Consider the following 19,996-nt stretch of genomic DNA (forward strand, 5'->3'; position numbering starts at 1 on the left):
AACCACCTGGTCAGCACACATTCAGGAAATACAGAGGGTGAAAACTTGATAAATGGGTCAACACTAACCTGCTTTTTCAAGAGCAATCACTACCACGCAGTTTCAGCTAGCATTACGCAGCAAAATGAGCAAGTGACTGGCAAAAGGAATCTCAAGGAAAAAAAAAAGCTACTACAGACTTACCGTTGGAGGTGGAGCAGCCGGGGCTGGTGCAGCACACTGGGTAGGAAATGTGTACGGCAGTGGGTGCTGTGGTGGAAAGCTAAGGATGACATCTGGTGAGAACAAGAATGGGCTTGACATCTGAGCAGGAGGTGCCATAACTGGCGCTGGCTGGCTTGCTGGTGGCCTCACAGCTGGTGCTTGGGCTGGTGGAGGTACTGCAGAAATCAAGAGCCATCTCAGTAAATCTTGGTAGGTAGGCTGTTATTCCGTTATATAAGCAAAACCTATTCAAACGTCAATTATATGTGTTCCACTTGTTATGGTAACAACATGGAAACAAGCATGCTACATACAGTCTTGGACACAGTAACAGAGGATGCTTTGGTGATCAAACTCTTCTCAAATCTCACATCTAATGGAGATTACAGGTGGCAAAGATGATGTGCTGCCAAAGGTTGTTGCTGCACTAGCATATAAATGGGAGAAACGTTACCACTTCCACATATCGCGTAAGACGAGTTAGAATATCAAAGCATGCTCCATATCATTTTGGGATTGCCATTTGATGCTTGAAGTGTTTACTTTTGTTTTCTGCATGCTACATAGTTCACCACGGCAGTACTTTTCTGACTGGTTGACATGGACTTTTGAATGCTTTTTCTGGGGGTCTGGGTAGACACTATAAAGGCACCTTGCGAATGAAGTAGCGCACACGGAAGCCTGTCGGACTACACGAGAAGCTTGCACAATTCAGGAAAATGCCCAGCGGACAGAGTGCCTTTTGGAAGTATGTCCGGCATAAGAACACGTTTATCGCAGTGTTTTAGATCGCTTCGAAATGACATTGCGTACTTCGTCACATTCTTCTTCAAAACCCTCGCCAACTGTTAGCAAACAGCCACCTGCAAGGGTACCCTGTGAAACGAGAAAACTATTTCTGAAAAGTTGTTTTAATGGGCCGCGTTCTCGGTCCGTACTCCCATCCGGGAATCATTCCCATGTACACTTAACGCAGTGTTTTAAAAATACATCACCTTCGAAATGACGCTTCATACTTTTCAGAATATTTTCTACGATGAATTTTGTTGTTCTCTATGAAGACACACCATCATAGGGGCGCTCTGAAATCAGAGAACAGCTTTTAAATAGGGGTGTGCGAATATTCGAAAACGAATCGAATATGTTTGATATTCGATTTGGATTTGTATTCGAGATATTAATATTCGAGAACTTCTGAATATTCGAAACTTCCCAAATACTCGCCAGCGGTCGTATACACACTGCAAACTTTAATAAATTCTACCATGGCAAAACCACAATATCTAGACAAGTTAGCCAATGATCGAGTTAACAATTCCAGGGAAACAATACAGAGGTCCTATTCCCTTCATTCTCCGTCGTTTATCACGCGGACCGATTGCATTCCGACGCCGCTAGGCTTGACCTCGAGCGAAATTCCGCAAATTGGCTTTTCCACAAATCACAAGTGCTCCGAACAAGATGGCCGACGGCCCGCTTCGAACAATCGCAACGCAAAATTGAACTTTTTTAATCCTTCCGTAATGTGTTACATATTTAATGCCCACATCCGAAGAATGCGTCCTGTCGTCTTAATAACTCTCTGAGCATGACCTCTGCCAACCCGTTTTGTAAACTACGCTATGCGGGAAAGCCTACTTGCGGAATTTCGGGGGAACCTTCTGAAGGGGCGCGTTGAGTTTTCACAACAGGGCAAGCGATCCTGTAAAAATCCAGCCTATTGCATGGTGCATTGTAACCCACGAACCTCTTTAGTGGGCATAGCGGCAGGCGTGACAACGATCGGAAGGCCCCTGTCGCTAGGTGAAAAAATAGCCTGGCCATGTATCGGTTTACGAGCTTCGCCGGTAGTCCAATCCCAGCTCCGCGCGGCTTATTTCTTTTTCCTATTTAGAAACCGCCTCGCTGTTGCGACGCCAGTTTGCGTTCCCCGGCCCCCTGCTTGCATTCCTGGGTTTCTTCCAGCACTCCAAAACGGGCGACTCCTCACGGGCTTACAGGTGTTAGCGCTAGCGTAATGGAGGCGCCTATGACATAAGGCTTTTTTTCGGGGGGAGGGGGCGGGGAGAATCTTATAAATCGGGGCCTTCAGATGAACCGGGCATTTCTTCCAGTCCCTTGAACTGTGAATGAATGAGGTTTTACTAGTCATGTTATTTTTGCTGCCAGTCTTGTCATTTTATGGATTTTAATTTTGCATGGCCTCATTACAGTTTGGATACTGTTATGCAGTCTAATCAAGTAGTTAAATTTCTGTGCACATCATGTTTTTTTATACGGTACTGAGACAGTCGTTTTGTTTACTTTATTGGCAAAGACCATAGACTATTTTGAAAAAATAAGGGAAACAACATTTGCTTGTTTATCATTTTCCGAATTTTTTTGTACTGAACAGGTATATGATATTCGAAGCCAGTTTTTTTTTTCATATTCGAATCATACTCGAACATTTCAACATTCTCTCACCACTACTTTTAAAACTTTTGCTTCCACGTATTCCTATGGGCAGCAAGCCTACTTTTCACTCCCAGTTCTCCCCTAGTCGTCCAAGCCAGCAACAGCAGTGCCACTGCATCTTGCTTACATCAGAGATCGGTGTTGGTCTATAGCCAAAATTCTTAATATAAAATTTTGTCAAAAACGCGAGCAAGAGCAGTGTATTTTAGTCAGTGAAGTGATGACAACTAAGGCGATGTTTACTAACAGTGGTGGTCCAGCCATTTCAAGTTCTGGAGCAATTTTTGGAGCAGAAAAATATTCATTTTGGAGCACCTTTGTATCAGAACGATAATTGTGGAGCAACACGGGAGCAACACGAACAGAATAAAGGAGTCACCCAAAAGAGTTTGTTACTAATGATATCAGGTACAGCCATGTGTAGCTAGCAAGAAAAAAAACATAAGAAAGGTGTTCACAAAAAAACAGACGCATTTTATCAATGCTGGCTCTGTACTGCACAGAAGTTCAGCCAAGCGTGCTTCACTAAAAGTCTAACGGACACGTTCACTAGAACCGTTCTTTTTCTTGTTGGCATTTTCTCAGTGCTTCTTGGAATTTTTTACAAATTCATCAAGCTCGCGAAGTGAATCAGCAATGTTGTAATTCCCTTGTTCCAACAAAGCTCAACCTCGTTGGACCTGCTCCAATAATATACTTCAGCCCTCTTCAGGTTCAGGGTTGACCAACATGATGCACCTGACATGATGCACAAACATGGAGGAAGGAAAACTCGAGAAAGGCCCTTGCTATCCGAGCTGCACGTCAAAAAAATGTGCAGGTAGTCACGGCTTTTGCAAGGACTACCGCGAGTCTTTGGCCGACGGCGCAGCCAATAGTAGCACTAGCCGCAGCGAAGTCATCTGCTGGAATGCCTGCTGCGCATGCGCAAGCGCGCTGAGACGGTGGCCAAGTAGAGGGAGACGGCTTCTAACAATGTGACTTAACAGCCTCTCTGGAGTTCTTTCCTTCCTCCATGTACGCGAATGATCTGGCTGTTAAATTCTACCACGAGCCAGCCCATCACCACCCAGAGTTGCCAAAAGCAGAAACGTTTTAGTAGGTTGCCAATTGATAGCCTGAACGGTTACAAAAATAGTTGTTTTCCCATGACCGTGTCTTTTTGGCACAGCTAAGGTGCAATATTGATCGATTCACCGCTTTTGGAGCAGACTGGTGAAGCAAAATGTAAATGTATTAGAATGATGAAAATGGCACAGCTGGAGCCCCACTGTTACTAAAGAAACAGGGAGACCTTCAGAACGGCATTTCATAAGATGCTTGCAGCAATGCTGGAGGCCGCAAAAACCATGTGGCACTTAGTTGTCTTTCGCACACAGCACTGCCAGCAGGTCAAGAGTTTGTTTGGGTGGCTTTCCCATTTTACAGCTGTGGCATGTGAAAAATGGTATGCAAGAGCAAAAGCTACCGGTGTTTTCACCACTTCCGTGACAGCCGGTACAAGCACAGGATGATTACTGCAATAGTACAGCCATGCATGCCACTGCTTCTGGGGTGCTGTCGACTGCTACAAGAGGTGTAGCGCGTGCAGACTGCCTGGCAACCAGCCTTCCTCGCCCCTCTAATTTCCGTGGCACTGCTGGTGAAAGCGAGATCTGAACACATAAGCAAGACGTGTAATGCCATTGCTGCTGGAGAAGAAAGGGCAGAAGGACCACTTTAATCGCAAATAAAGGTTATTGCGGTGAGTTATCCGTAGTGCGTTTCTGGCAGATTCTTAGCATGCTAGGAGACCAATTTCAATGTAGCAAAATTTCAATAGCATTACGAAGTAGCAAATTTTCCAGACTTCATTAAATTGAGGTTTAACTGTATTCATACCCATAGAGATGCAGGTATAATAACATGTACCCGGCACAAACACTGGGAACTGGCGTCCTTGTATGAGAAAGCAGTCACATAATTCAGTATCTGTGCATGTGCACAATACGTTTATACATTACAGAAAAAAATTACAGGATTGTACGAAAAGATCAAGAAATGTTAAAACTACACAAAAGACGAGGACAAAGGCAACGAGGAACATACAAAACACCACAGGTGTATGTTCCTCGTTGCCTTTGTCCTCGCCTTTTGTGCAGTTTTAACATTTCTTAAACTATAAGCCAATAAGCCCGCAAGAATGTCCTACTGTACAAAAAGATTCAGGGCTTGGAGAGAGAGAATGCTGACAAAGACTACGGTTACATGCAGGTGACAAACCACAACCAGCCATGTTCCAAGTTCTCAGATTAAAGAACAATTGTTTATACATTCAATAATGCATGCAAAGAAAAAGAACAAATCGGGTAATAAAGATTCCAGCTTGTGAGCACAGCAGGCATGCAAGAAACCATGGACATTTTATGCTGAAATATTAAAATGCACCAGTGAAGCTTAGTTACAGTTTTAATTCCCTAATACAGTCGCTGACCGATTTTTCGGACCCGGAAAATCATCCGTAATTGCGACCTTCAAAAACCGTGAGCGTTAAAAAAGTTATCTTTCACTAAAAACCGGCTTTAAAAATCATGAACTTTGCCGCTCCCCACAATCCCCTTGCAAGCGATAAAATTAGACTTTATCTGAGCCACTGTCATGCTTTTGTCATACCCGCACCACCTCGCGTCCAGATACCAGACTGCTGCGCGGCCGCAGGTCATGCGTGAAAGAATGCAAGCGTGCCGTGCAAAGCAAGAACAGGCTGTTTTCATGAGTAACGATGCTCTTGAAGACTGAGAGATAACCTATAGAAGAGAGCGCCTTCTAATGCACCCCCCCCCTTCCACTGCAACGCGGGTTGCACTGTCCAAGCTATAGCGGACGCCGCAGCTGCCAGTTTTCAACGCGGCCGCAGGCGTTCTGAGGCCATCTTGATAGAAAAAATGATCTCAAGTGGCAGCCATGAATACTAGCCAAGCCTATCCAAGCCAGCCCATCCGATTGACTCAGTTTAAATCCAAGATGGTGCCTTTCATAGCAGCGAAGAACCGGTGGGTTGGCAGCAGCGATGCCCGCTCATGTCTACATTCAGCTGGAAAAATTCATTCTCAGTTGAAAAACAACATCCACAGTATTACTGGCATTTATTTTAGCCCAGAAAATCGAACTTCTGGTTTCCAATGTCCGAAATACTAGTCGTGAAAAAGTGCACGTTCCTATGAGAAGCATGACGGTTCCTCCAGGGAGAGAGGAGTGGGGTGAAACTTCGTAGTACTATACATACCTTAGAGTGGCCACGAATCACAATCTCTAGCACCAATTCGTCTTTCAGTTCCGTTCATAACGACTGGCAGTGCAGTTATGGCATATTAATCTCCACGACAACGGATGACCGAAACACATGGGTGCAGGGGCATTCGCAAGGCATCTGCTTCACACCAGGACTGGTAAAAAATTTGGCCTGCTAGGGGAGGTAGGTGGATTTATCATGGTCCGCCTGCTGTGCGTGCGCGCCGCACTTTACTTGGATTTTCGTACACCCTTTTTTGCTGTTGTGGCATGGTAAAATTGGTTGCTCTGCTGATCAACAATGGTAACTGCAGTGCTGGGCCAATATACTGAGAACAGAGAAGAGAGGTTTCTCAAAATACACTATATGTCTATGTTACAGCATTCTGTACCATACAGATAATGTGTGCACACACACCAGAGGTGTTTATCTTATCTCAACCGGTTCAGCTGACATTTTCAGTGCATTATTTCATACATCATTAAAGTAATACATGTGCGACCATTCCGTGCATACTATGCACGCAATATAAAAATATTTCTGTGCACAGTGACTGCACACAATTTAATGCATGCACGACGTACCTTACAATCGTAGATAAGTGCAAAAAATTTAGTATTTATGTAAACACGAGAAAGGAAACGAGTATCACGCAATGGCCATCACTGCCCATGCTATATTATGCGACATCAACAGAAATCAGTTAACATACAGTTACATAATCGCCTCCCACAGGTGTGCCAACTCTTCTGCAAACCAAACCCGATGACTGCTTTATCAAAAGCAGCGACCAAATCACAGTTCATGGTCCACGGCGCCAAAATGAGTGGCTCCTGAGAAATGAGCCATAGCCTCCTATATATTCCATGCCTGGGCAGCTGCTGAAAAGTGGCCGTTGAAGCAAAATAAAGGCTTTCAGCGCTCTTTGCGGGAGAAGTGTAAGGAGGACAGGTGAGAGTTTCACTATGCGACAATGGGCGCATGCTCCTGGTTTGCGTGCACTTTCAATATCTCTGTTGTGAGCAGCTGGTCTGCGATGCGAGCGCCTCATCACGGCCAGAGGCAAAACTAGCCACGCTGCATTCAATCAGGCCATGAAAGAGGTTTTAGGTATTCACCAATGCGAGTGCCTCAATGCGGAGAGTGCCTGATTCATCGCTGCACGCCTACTTTTATCAATCGCCAAGAAGCAGCACTCGCAGCACTCGCAGCCTTGACGAAAAATGCGACTGTCAGCACCCATTGACTTAGGCGTCAATGACTAGGCATTTAAAATATAAGAGGCTACAAACGAGTGCAGGTAGCAGTTCCTGTCGTATTCGTGCGGGTCTTGCTGCACTTTTCACAATTTCTACGGTCACAAGCACAAACAAAATACCACCATATTTGTCGAAACACCGACATCACTAACACATGAAGGAACACGAAGCCAAAGTATCTGTGACCGGCACCGTAGAGCTGGCAACAGCGGTCGAGATAACGTGACTGACTTATACCCTTGTCACACAGCCAGTTTCAATGGTCATCGAGTCGAGGGTCTTCGAAATTCTCAATCACCATCTAACTGGAACAAGTTGTGTCGCTGCTACATGGCAAATCTCAATGACCATTGAAATAGTTTTCATGTCTCACACAAAGCTTGTGTGGCGCCACAATCGCTACTTTGGGTTTTGTGCAAGTAACAAAAATATTTTATATGTATATACTAAATGCTGAAATACACGCCTACGCGCATGTCGTTTAAAACCCTTTTAGTTGCACGTACACGAAGGACGCCGTGCATTGTTCCTAGAGCCATCTACTGACAGATGCAAACACTGGTGCAGCCACCCTAATACAAGACGAGCCAAAACCAAGCCAGTCAAACTGAGTCGGAGCACTGCTTTGTCAGGGTTAACACCTGGGAAATCGCCTTTGTATCTGAAAAACAAAAGCTATTTGTCTACTGAAACTTCATGCGAGGGAAAGAATGGGCAAATCAAAGACGAATACAACAGTTTATAACAAGATATTGCTTTCAGGGATTAGCAAAAAGTTGCTATCGCTGTGAAGCCGGCAGGCAGGGTGCCACCATGTTGTCAATGCTACATACGCAAGCAACTCAGGGAAATGACATCTCCTTTCTGGTTCAAGTCTCCAACATACTATAGTAAGACATGGATAGGGGTTGGACTTTTCAGTTTAAACCAAAATACACCGGTACGTAAAATTAATTTTTCGACATATAGTTTTAACTGGAAGAGGTCAGTATTTCTTGCATGCATGCCAAAATGAACTGGCTATTCAGTACCAGTTACAGTGGGTCACGCAGAAACTTAAGTGCTGGAATTGGGAACACAGAAAAACTTACTTGTGGAATTTAGTACCATAGTTGTGAGTTAACTCATGCACCTTTGCAGATACCGGAGGCTTCACCACCTTAATGCTATCTGGTAGCTTAGCATCGCCTGTTCACGCTTACCACTGGCTTAAGGCTATCACTTCGCTAAGTAGGTTTTTGCACTGCATGTAAAGACACTGACAACCTCTGGAACTGTAACAGGGAAAACCACATATAAACAGCGCAAAAGTGCCATGTTCTGGCCTACGCGACTGTTAAGGAGCAGTTGCATTGCTGCCTCACCATGTGAATCAAATGGTACACAGTCATCTCATTTAACAGAGAGTGCACCCAGACTATGGCAACCAAGTTTTTAGAACTGAAGATCCACCAAGGTTTTGTCTCCGTGCCCGATCATTTACCTTGGCATTTTTATTTTTATTAAACTGTGCAACTTCCTTCTGCAAAGATAGCTCTTAATACGACTGTTTATGTGGTAAAAACTGCTGTATGAGCTGTTGGTTTTTAAGACAAAAGGCCAAGATTAATGCATGTCACTTTTTACCGCACCTGGATATTATTCCACGAATAAAAACCAAAAATTCGTACATGGAAAGAAATATTTGGCAAGAAAACAATGAAAGTGACCTTTTGAAGTATACACCAAAAAAGTTCACTGAATTTTTGAAAAATAACAGAAAAGTCCAACCTCTAGTTATGATTTATAAGGTCTTCAATGTTGTTTGCATGGTTTGCAATGTCATAAGACTGTCTAACACTATACGTTCAGCAAAACTGGACCCTTCCACAGACTTATATGAAATAATAGAAAGCTTGGCATCCAAGTATTATATCTCACAGCAGTTGAGTTATAAACCACACAAAACATTTTTAAAATAAATTTTCACATCAGTGAATGCGCTCGTATTTATGTACCCAATGTTGGGTACAGTGATAAGTGGGCATGATAAGTGGGCGGAACAATGGCAAAGTTGAGCATGTCTCTGCACGAATGCAAGTCTACCTATTTTTTAATCTAAAAATCCGAAGTAGATTGAGGGGGGGGGTCGACTTACTATCATAACCAAAGCATGGCAACACCCAAGCAACCACAGATATCCGTCGGAGGTCCAAACGTCCTGTGATGAGATTGGACGTCCGTCAGACATACCAACAGAATCCAGTTTCGGATATACTTATCCGTACATTCATCGGACGTACGAACAGTGTCTGGTTTTGCATATCCGCATGAAAGACCAAGCGTACGTCCAAGGTATGTACGGCTGAGTATTTCCTCAGGACATGAGTATGGACGTTATTTTTATTTTTCGCACCTTTTGTGTATGTATATTTTGTATTCTTTTTATCGAGAAAGACTTATCCCGGGAATAAATTTTGTAAATTTTATGAGCAAGTTGGCTCGAAATTGCATTATTCAAACTGCTTATCTGTTTCCATAAAATTTTTTGCATCAGCTACAGGGTTTGATGTGAATAAGTTTGTAAATTGGACCAATTCCACAATCCTTCCTGTAGTGCAAGAGCCGCCAATGACCCAAAATAATTTAAGGGTGGAAGCAGGTGTTGCACAATTTTGAAGGATCTCAGTTACTAATTCTAGGTTTATAATACCTCTACAAATTATCGAAATTGTGCAACATCATGTCCACTTTGTTCATTAAACTTGCAATTGAGAGCATTCGGAACTTCAAAACTCCCGCCGAATACTCCTGTCATCATCATCATGTATGTCAGTTTGCAGTCAGCCCAATCCAATCCAACAGTCAACATTGCAGCCCCGTTGTCATTTTGTTCGGTAGTGTGGTGCTGCTTTAAATCTTTATTACCAAAGCGTGGTTTTGTTTGGTCTGCGGACAAAAGTGGTGTGGCACTTGAGCAATTCGAAAGACGCAGGAAGTGCCTGAAGCTCTTTTGGAACGCTGGAATGCCGTACTGCACCGACTTTGGATGAAAAAAGGCTTAGTGTGAATGCCATAAGTGGTTGCCTATGAAGGTGAGTAGTACACTGCTTGAAAATTATTTTTTGGCAATGCAGCAGGATCATATAGCATTCGTTTGTAAGAGACGGGTTGAAAGCATGAGGCGATGGCTTCTTTGTTAGCCGCGAACATCACCTATTCTTTCCGCACAAAATGTGTGATATACTGTGCCAGTTCACTTTCTACCATCGCCATAGATAATCTGATTTAGGTGCACTTTTTGCCCAAAATTTTTTCATCATAGTCAGTTTCACAGTTTTTTTATACCTCATTCATCTACTACTTTTCATGTCATGCTTCATGTGTTGAAAAATGAGTGCTATTTCACTATTTCCTGTGTGACCTGTTTTTCCACGGCGACGTGAAGATAACATTGTTGGCACTGGCTGTGCTCCAAGACTTGTTGAACACATAAATGCATTTGTACTCCTGTCACACTGGATTTGAAAGATTTGACATTCAGTAGATGAAGTGCCATTCAGCTTCCTTTGGTAAAAGAGTGTCTGGTAAAACGGTGTCATTGTCTAGTGATAGCAGTATCGGTAAGAAAACATGCATGATATAAAAGGTATACTACACATCTAAATTTTATTGCCAGTATACTTATTCTTTCTACATTCATTTAAAGGCTATAAATTTTTATGTAGAAAGCTTGCTTGAGACGATAGGTAATAGGAGTGCTCTGTAAACACTTCTGTTAATTGGTTGATGTTTCGCTAGGCTACTGCATTTTTGCACGAGTTCGACAAGACTGATGTTTTTTGCTTTGTCTTTTCAGAAAATCTGTGGGTGGGGAGATTATGGATGTGCTTTCCAATCTCATCATACCTGAAGTCAGATATTTTGCGAATATAAGCCACTCCTCTGCTTATGTACATCAACGGCAATAAAATATACCTGATGTACTTTAAACTGTTTTCCATTTTATTTCCTCACGGGAGTGAAGGAAGCATGAATGCACCATATAAGCAAATATCCGAGAAAGATCCGGCAGCGGACGCCTGATGGCGAGACAAACGTATACCTTTGGACTCCCATCGGACGGCCGATGGACGTCCACCGGCTGTTTGCGGATGTTCAGCGGACGTCAGGAACATCCGAAACGGACCTCCGTTGGCCGTCCAGTGGATATCTGTGGTTGCTTATGCATAGGCAAGACCAAATAGATATCAGGGATGCTACAGCGTCTTTGCAATTCTCCACGCTTATATTAGAAGGATTTTTCTTTTTAGATTTAACTTTGCACTCAGTGCTAATGGGAGTGCCGATAGTTGATGGAATACGCCTGGAAATGCTTTCACTTTCACTTGAAAATAGGCACTGTGCCACAATTTTGTACGTTTTTAAGTTTTTATTATCGTTTCTTATTTTTATATTCCTTGTTTTTCAACTTTGTCTTCATTTTTTTGCTCCAGAAGTTCACACTCGAACATCTAAGTGAAATATTTTTTTTTGTATGAAAGAGAATTTATATACATATATTTTGATATATGTCATACTAGGGTTTTGAAAACAGTTTTTAATAAACGTATTTTTTCAAGGCCCCTGAGAATGGCCTGTTTCTTCACGTCCCGAAAGAGTTAAGCTAAGCAGTTTGGGACCATAGATGGATTTCCCAAAGACCCAATGTAAAAAAAGCCTTCCTTGCAACTTAAATTCAGCGAAGTCTAATGCAACCTTGCATTCCTCTGCCGGTGCTCCACAACTCCAAGTGGCTGATTAGGTGGAGTCATTGCACCGCAGTGTGCAAGGAACAGCAATGCAAGAGACAGCCACAACATTAAAAAAGACTGACAGCATAATTACGAATGCCCTTCCATCTGATGCCACGTGACATGTAATTAGCCACGTTCTTCTCTTGAAATCCTGAACAAAGAATGTATAGTTGTCCAGAAAACGTTTTCAGAACGCAAAAATGCCAACAAAGCTTAATTACTCGGCATTCTAAGCATGCAGCCATGAACTGAACAGTGTGCTTTGCTCTCTCCAGCTCAACCTGTACGATGTTTCCCCCATGCCTGACAGCACACATAGGCTGCGATGAAATTAAGGTTTTTCTTGATTTCGGTGTTCCGAAAACTTCGGTGTGCACATGTAGAAATGTTCCGAGTGCCAAAACAGAAAATGCCACCAAACAGCTAAAGCTCTGACAACTAAAAGGTTGACTGCAATTGCTACGTCGGGTTTCTAATATTTTTCTTTCAGGCTGCCCAATAAATAGATTGCATGTTAAAGCCATCTGGTCAAAAGTTTTGTCTAATTCCTAGTTTACAAACAGTGCTTATATACTCATATATGCCTTTACATTTTGGTCATTTATATCAAACCAATTTCATAAGCCCAGCAGGTTTTGCATCAGGTTGATCTTGAAGGGAGTCAACTGAGCTTGACTCAAAGCACATGTTTCTTGGCATATTGAATTCAGACATGAAAAGTAAAAAAAATTTTGAAAATACAAGAGCTCCAAGAACTTGAAAAAGGCATACAAACCTCTACATCAGCAGCAATGAGCTACACAATACAATTTCGATTCACAAATCATTGGCATAAGCAAACAAGACAAACAATTCAGTAAAAACCCAAGGGACGCAGAAAGTGAATACAGAAAAGAACAGGTGGCAGCAATAATAATGTGCCCACAATATTTTGGCTGCTTGTTAAAAACTGTTCCTTTCTGTGAACTTAGTTGCAGCAGAGTAAGAAACAACAACAAAAAAATTCCTGCGCATTTTCTACCTACTAAGACCATACCTCTGCAAGTGGCCGCTGGCGCAGTGAAGAGTAGCGCCTTGGTTTTCCTGCCAGTTCAGTACCTCCAATCAGACCTCCTCTTGGTTCTACCGTAGCTGCAGAGTTCTTGGTCAAGTATGCTGCACCACCTTAAACATGGCATTAAAACCTGATAAGAACACAACTTTGCAAGTTGGGCAAAGCAGTGCTGCACTGACAAGGTTTACAACAATGAAGAAAACAGGATGTAGGTAACAGACACCATCAGCAGCTCCAGGAGTTTTCCGAGGTTACCATATTCTTATGAAACTTATACTGCAGGTATTCCCCTCTTGTTCCCGATTACTTCTACCACGTTTCGCAACCATGCAACATTTCTTGCCAGCACAGATATATTTTGAAGTCTGCCATTTCCATGGCCTCAGTTAAGAGATATTTATGGGCAACACTGCATTTTTACATCACAAACATTCCCTGCACGTCAATGCCCGCTCCCTGCTTCACTAACAATATTTTAAGTCTCGGGCTATTTATGAAGGAAGCATCATTTTCAGTGTCTACTTCAGCCATTCATTGTGCATACAAGTATTTTTCTAATAATGTCTGTGATGTCATCACTGTGTCACGTGGAGCATTGTCTCTGGCCACAGACCACGTTTCGGTTTCCTGTTTTAAAATCGTTCCTCTCTGTATATTAAAAAACAATTTGTTGTGGCAGAGGGAGGGGACTATCAACTCAAAATATTCAAAAACTTCTGATGTTGCCCCTTAATATCGGTTGAACTACCAATAAAGCTGAGCACAAAGAAAAACAAACTGCTATGCTTTCTGCTTTTAAAGGTAAAAAATTATTCTAGTTGTCAAAATTAGCAGTTCAATTTCAAATTCTTCAGCTAGACAAAGCCTGCTCAACAGAATAGATGAATATGAATAATACATATACAGGAGAACCCCGCTATAGTAAACTCGGTTACAGAAAAAAGTTGTAGTACAGTGAAGCGGCGGTCCCATTTAGCGTTCCATATATGACTGTACATTTTTTTCGGTCATAGTAAAGATTTTTTTCAAAGAAACAACTATAGTAAAGAGCTTCTGGCCGTGGCGATGTACTTCAAGTGGAATGATGACGTCGTGGCACGTGCGAAGTCTAGGATCGCGAGGTCTATAGACCTCCTTCATGTTTGCAAACAAACGAGGTGGCGCTGCAGTCGCTAACGGGCTCGTGGTAGGCAAAAGTCTAGGGAGTGGCATCGCGGAGAGGTGCTGAGTGCGGGTTTTCAAGGCTTGTAGGCACGTTTTCAGTTTCTGCGAATCACAGCAATAGTTGATGCTTTCAACTTAGTAATTTCTCGAAGTACACGAGCTCACGTTTGTCACATGTGGCGTATTCAGAGAAATAGGTCGTCACTGTGTACTGTACATATGGTTAGTAGTAAACAGAAAGTGTTTCGGCCATTGATTTCTACGCTAGGGATTGAATAAAATAACTTGTTGGCACTCTGCACTTGCCAGGATGATTCTACCTCCGGAAAGTAGCGAGGGGAAGCAGTGGCATTGTTTCGGTGCAGCCAACATGCGCTCACCGTCTGTGTGACACACCTGTCGCGCTGTGCGAAAAGTGGGGACAGCATTGTGTCCCCAATCTCCTCTGTCTTGCGTAAGCGCTGTTTTTAGCTGTAAGATCACGCAGCCAGCCACACCGACTTCTCCCCTTGTTAAACTGGTCGATTTTGTGAAAATTTTTTCTTTCTGGAATTGTTATCTTTGCTAGCTCTGAGGTTTTGTTTCATGGCAAAAAATTATAGCAAAATATTCAGTAGAAATTCATAAACTACGCTATTTAAATGTGTGGTCATCGAAAAATGTCAGGTAATTCTTTTGATTTCTTTGAGGCTTTCTGAGTTCAGTGTCGCATTTCTTTGACCAAAGTGCAAGCGAAGAGGCCAAGAATGAGGAAATAAACTTTAAGGTTCGTTTTCTGACCTTTCATAATTTCTGCGATTGGCATCACTCACACCTTCGTAATTTTGTAATGCATGAAAATAGAATGACCCTATTGTCGCAAACGCATGCTGAGACATTGAGGATTGTAATAAATCTCTCGAATTTTTTTCCTATACGTGCAGTACTATGTTAGCTATTTTTTTTAAGAAACATTTTCATGTAACTAGACATGCATAAGTACATGGTCATCTAAAAAAAGAACTAACAGCATCATCATACAGAACAGGGCTTTGTGAACATGCTGGCATAAAAAAAATTTGCACACTTTCTACTCAATTATTTAAGACCTTGGGGTGACTTGAGGAGAGTGTTAATTATAACTACCCAAGAACTGTGCCAGGAATAGCTAAAAATAACATGCATTACTGAAACTAGCATAGCAATTTCAAGTTTGAATCAAATTTATTTACATATCGCATGCATAAATAAGACAATTTTCATTGCCGCGTCCCCTCTCAATCTCGCCATGTGTCTGTTAGCAGCACGCCTGCGGCTGCTTCTTTTCAAACAAGCTTTGCGATCATGAACTATACAATGAAACATGACACATGCATGATGCAATGAGAAATCATGTGGCTTTTACCACACTTAAGGTATACGCAGTTCTAAGCACGCCAACATGACCGCGCAAGAACTTACAGGACTACTTTCTACTCGAATCAAATAATTACAGCGGTCACATTAAAAACACCTTCAAGTAAATATTAAATGCCATAAAACGCGCCATTAAAATATGCTGTGCTATTAACAAAAGGAACGCATGTCTTGGGGGCGAGTGAACCTGCCGGCGCCCCGTGCACACCGGCTCAGGGTGATGAATATGTGTGCATCTATATATGAGCTTTTTTTCCTTGTGCAGTTATAAGCGCACTATGCTGGTGTTCAGGTGGATGGACACAGTAACTTGCAAGCTGTTATGTACATACAGTGAGTGGCAGTGCCTATCGACTCCCAAACTTCACGCTTTACTACCGCAGGCCATTCCCTGTTAGCCAGTTTCCTAATATCGTATTTATCTGCGAGAAACTTATCAGGGCTAATTTAAATTTTCTTTTAAGCTACTACACAGAACCAACAGTCACGCAGCTGGTCAATGCATGCTGGTTCTGCAGTGCTCAGGCATGATGCAGCCGCCGGTAGCTGCGGTAGGCACGGGCAGGCGGAACCTGTTTTGCCTATCATGCGAAAGTCGCGGCTGACATGAGCGCCACCGCATCTTCGTGACGTCTCGGGGTGAAGGAGGTCTATAGGTACCCAAAATACAATATAACTGCGTTCTTCGAGGTGGCTTCACCATCGAGCTGAAAACTCGCGAGAAGAAGCGAACTTTTCTAAGACCTTGTGGACATGCACACAGCTGTCTGTTTTTCAGTTCCATTGTGTTTGGTAACCTTTATCTCAAATAAGAAACTTGTTCAACCTTTTTGCTAAGGGGCACCCTTCAAATACACAAGCATTCAGCAAAAAATGTCATCAGTTTAGATTCAAGAACTTGTTAAGGTTGACTACACCTTCTGAGTAACTGCACACAACAAAGAAAAACAGGCATGCTCCTCACCATCCGGAAGTTCAACTTTCGGAACAGTTTTCTCGTGTAATTCTGCATTGCTCCTGCTTCGTTCTTGTTCCATAAGCATATGTCGTGCAGCCCGAGATCTGCCAACAGAAGGTGGACGGTAAGAAGATTCAGCAGTCTTCAATGGCGACTGTGGCGCAGGCTTGCTGGCATGACGATCTGAAGACATGTTTTCCTTTACTTGATCTTCATGATGTTTCGATGAAGTATTTGTCAGCCTCACGGGTGGCTGAGGAGGACGCTTGCCCCAACCACGGCGGGCCGTTCCCGAGCTCTTGGCTACGTGCTCCAATTCTCCGTGCTGAGGACTGTTGTTGCCTCGTGTTCCATGGTCAGGGCGCTTGAAAGCCGCAGGTTTGTTCGGCACCTTGACCATGGCCTGGTATTGAAGTAGAGTGGTTGAACTCTCCGACACTGAACGCTTGGCGTTTAAGTCAGGAATATCTTTGACCTGGAAAGGAGGGTTCCCAACATGGCCACCACCTCTTGGTCTGCGGCCACCACGCATGCCTCTACCACGTCCTGAGCCTGACCGTGGGGTATAAGCCTCTTCATCCTCCCAGTTTCGTTGATACTTGTTGGGGCCACGGCCATAACGTTCGCGTCTCCGACCTCGAGGAGGCATAGTTTCGGTTCGAATATCATAACCATAGATGCTCACTAGTTCCTCACTTGTTTTAGGTCCTTGTTCTTCTTCATAATACATGTCGTGTACCCAAACACTGTCTTCACGCCATAGTTTCTTCTGCCATCGTGAGCCCCTACCAGAGAAAAGAAAGGCACTTAATCTTCTACACAATGCAAACCAGTAGTTCTGTGAGAAATGTACAACAAAGCATTCCCTACAGTGAAACTCTCACATCCCGAGTTGGTTTGCCACACACTTAAGCTGCACTCCCCTTCAATATTACTACTTTCATGCAACATTTTGAAACATGAAGCACCCAATCGCTCATTGAGGATAAATGCCAAATTCCAAGTATTTTAAGCCTGTCAACATGTGCACCCAACTACCAGTTTTGTACTTTTCTTGCATTATAGAGGCTAAAAAAACGGGGTACCTTCTACTAAAAGAAAGTACAATTAAACCTCATAATTCGAAGTCATTGGAGTCATGAAAAATATTTGAATTAAAATAGCACAAATATAAAATGGAACTCAGGCAAAAATTTTGTTGCAGGAACGAGACACCTTCAATCAAACCTCTAACCAAAGCACATCACACAAAGAAATGGCACAGGTCAGTATTCACGCAGTGAACCCATCGTGGGCACACAGCAAGAATGGTCGCGTCATGGGACATACACTGACACTGCTTTGATGCCAGAACCCTTGCTAGACACTGCCTTGACCACAGCCAGGCTGGAGAGAAGCGATGAGCGAGTGCATCGCTCCTCCAGTCCGGTCATGCCTTGACAAAGCAGAGAGCATATGACACTGAAAGTGGTATCCCCTGCATGACTGCAGTGAAGCACGTCTTTTCTTTTGCAAGGACGTGCACCTCAGCAATCTACAAACCAGATCGTGGGCCAGTGTTTGTGCTCGGAATACTTGAGCTGGGGCACTTCACCTATACATCTGCATCACTCTGTGGCACCACCTTGCAACCCTTATGGACCATCGCTTCACCGGGTTTGCGACCAAATCGGGACCGGCAATCCCGCAGAACACACCAGATCTTCAAATTAACTGGCCTAATGGAGGCCACCGGTTTGAATTATCAAGGATTATGGGATTGTACAAATTTCTCAAATTATCCTAGAGTTCACACTAACTAAGCTCTAATTACAGAGGTTTTATTGTAAATCTGATGCGACTGCATCAGAATCAAGCGATACGCCTCCAAGGTGTGATCAGGCCAGCTGTGGCTGCAGCTGCACCGGCTTACACTAGCTTGGAGCAGATGATATAGTCCTTGCAAAGCTATCACAATAAGGGATTGCAGCTTTGTGACATACAAGAGCGCATGAATGTCCTACTTTATGCTCGAGCGGAAATTTGCAAAATTAACACTCATAAGGCACTGAACCATCTAAACAAGTTAGGGATGACATAAGTGCTTCCAACACTTCAATTCAGCCTGGAAAAACTCTAATGTACCACCTGCCAATAACACAATTATACAAGATGAGATAGCTGTGCCAAAGCTAGCTGGAATACAATACTCACTTGGCATCTTTATTTTTTTCTTCTGGGATTTCAGACTTATCCCCATCACCTACTAGCCTGTCATCATGCTGGTAAAATTCCCCTTTTTTGGGGATGTACTGAGGGTTACGCTTGTCTTCATCGCAGTCTAACACTTTAACCTGGAGGCCAGAAGGACCGGCACTTTCCTGAAATGAATCAATAGTATACAATGCACAGCAGTAATCAAAAAAACTTTAATCAGCTAAGTGAAAATGTGAAATGGCATCAAAGGGCAACAGCCTCACTTTTTGAGAATACAGCGTTATTTAAGGATTCAAATATATATAGCCTGTGGGTGAAGCGTGCCAAGTCTTTTAAAGTTAGCATCTGAAAACAGATGTAATGAACGATTAAATTTCAGTCTTCTAACAGCATCGAGAGAGTGTGGAGAACCTCAGAGTGACATCACAGATGGTACAATATCAAATTCCCACTGCCATCAACCACACCCTGTCATGCATCATTGGATGGTGCCAAACAACACTCTGAAAGTAACAAGCTTTGCCTTCAGTGGAGTTGGTTTGCTTCCTTCAAACGAAGCGTTTAAGCACTACAAATGTGGGGGTATGACACATGACATCATATGTAGATTTACACAAGAAAAACAACACTGCACGGGCACAAACATTTTTGTGCGGCCGACCTATCTACAATAATATTTAGGGATATGTTCAGTACGCAATTTCTGGCTGGATAGTAGAACCTCATATGGCAAAATGAACTTTTCGCCTGGCACACTTCCCACTGGTGCCAGTTTTATATTACAGTGTCTTGAAGCACCAACACAAAGAGAATGAAAGTCTCTCAAGTTCCTTCCAAACAGGCAAGTGGCTGTCTTTTCACCTTAGCACATTCTAAGCTGAAAGCTGTAATGTTGAATACAGTGCTATGGATCATATTATGATTGAGTATTCATCCAACACACTCTAAGGTTAAAGTGGCACTACCTTCATGTTAAGCAGGAAGTACCAACTTTTTTTTTCAAGCATGAAAGGACTACTGTTCCACTGTAGCACACATTCAATTTTCTCTCTATGACGTTTTAAACTCAACTCCAGTTTCACCCAAATGAGGCAAAATACGAAAAAAACTGATGCACCTGATATTATAAAGCTATTACAGTTGCTCTTTTGATGCACATTGACATAGGTAACCAGAGATAGGCGGCTAAAAGCCTCACAATGTGCTTCTCATCTGCATCCAAAGGTCTTGATGGGCACCCGACACTGTTACAAGGCACACCTG

At 43.0% G+C, this 19,996-nt stretch overlaps 1 protein-coding gene across 1 annotated transcript in view; it reads right to left on the reverse strand.

The window, feature by feature from the left end:
* Window positions 1-19,704, reverse strand: part of LOC144112621 (uncharacterized) — a 32,611-nt gene extending 12,907 nt beyond the window's left edge. The window contains exons 1-5 of the mRNA XM_077645419.1: window positions 19,699-19,704; window positions 18,731-18,897; window positions 16,544-17,322; window positions 13,003-13,130; window positions 184-380 (exon numbers count right to left, since the gene is read on the reverse strand). Coding sequence (XP_077501545.1) covers window positions 351-380; window positions 13,003-13,130; window positions 16,544-17,322; window positions 18,731-18,897; window positions 19,699-19,704 — 1,110 coding nt within the window. The 3' untranslated portion in view covers window positions 184-350. The remainder of the gene's footprint in view (window positions 1-183; window positions 381-13,002; window positions 13,131-16,543; window positions 17,323-18,730; window positions 18,898-19,698) is intronic.
* Window positions 19,705-19,996: the final 292 nt, after the last annotated feature.

The sequence above is a fragment of the Amblyomma americanum genome, unplaced genomic scaffold (assembly GCF_052857255.1).
Source record: "Amblyomma americanum isolate KBUSLIRL-KWMA unplaced genomic scaffold, ASM5285725v1 scaffold_430, whole genome shotgun sequence".
NCBI classification, from domain to species: Eukaryota; Metazoa; Arthropoda; class Arachnida; order Ixodida; family Ixodidae; genus Amblyomma; species Amblyomma americanum.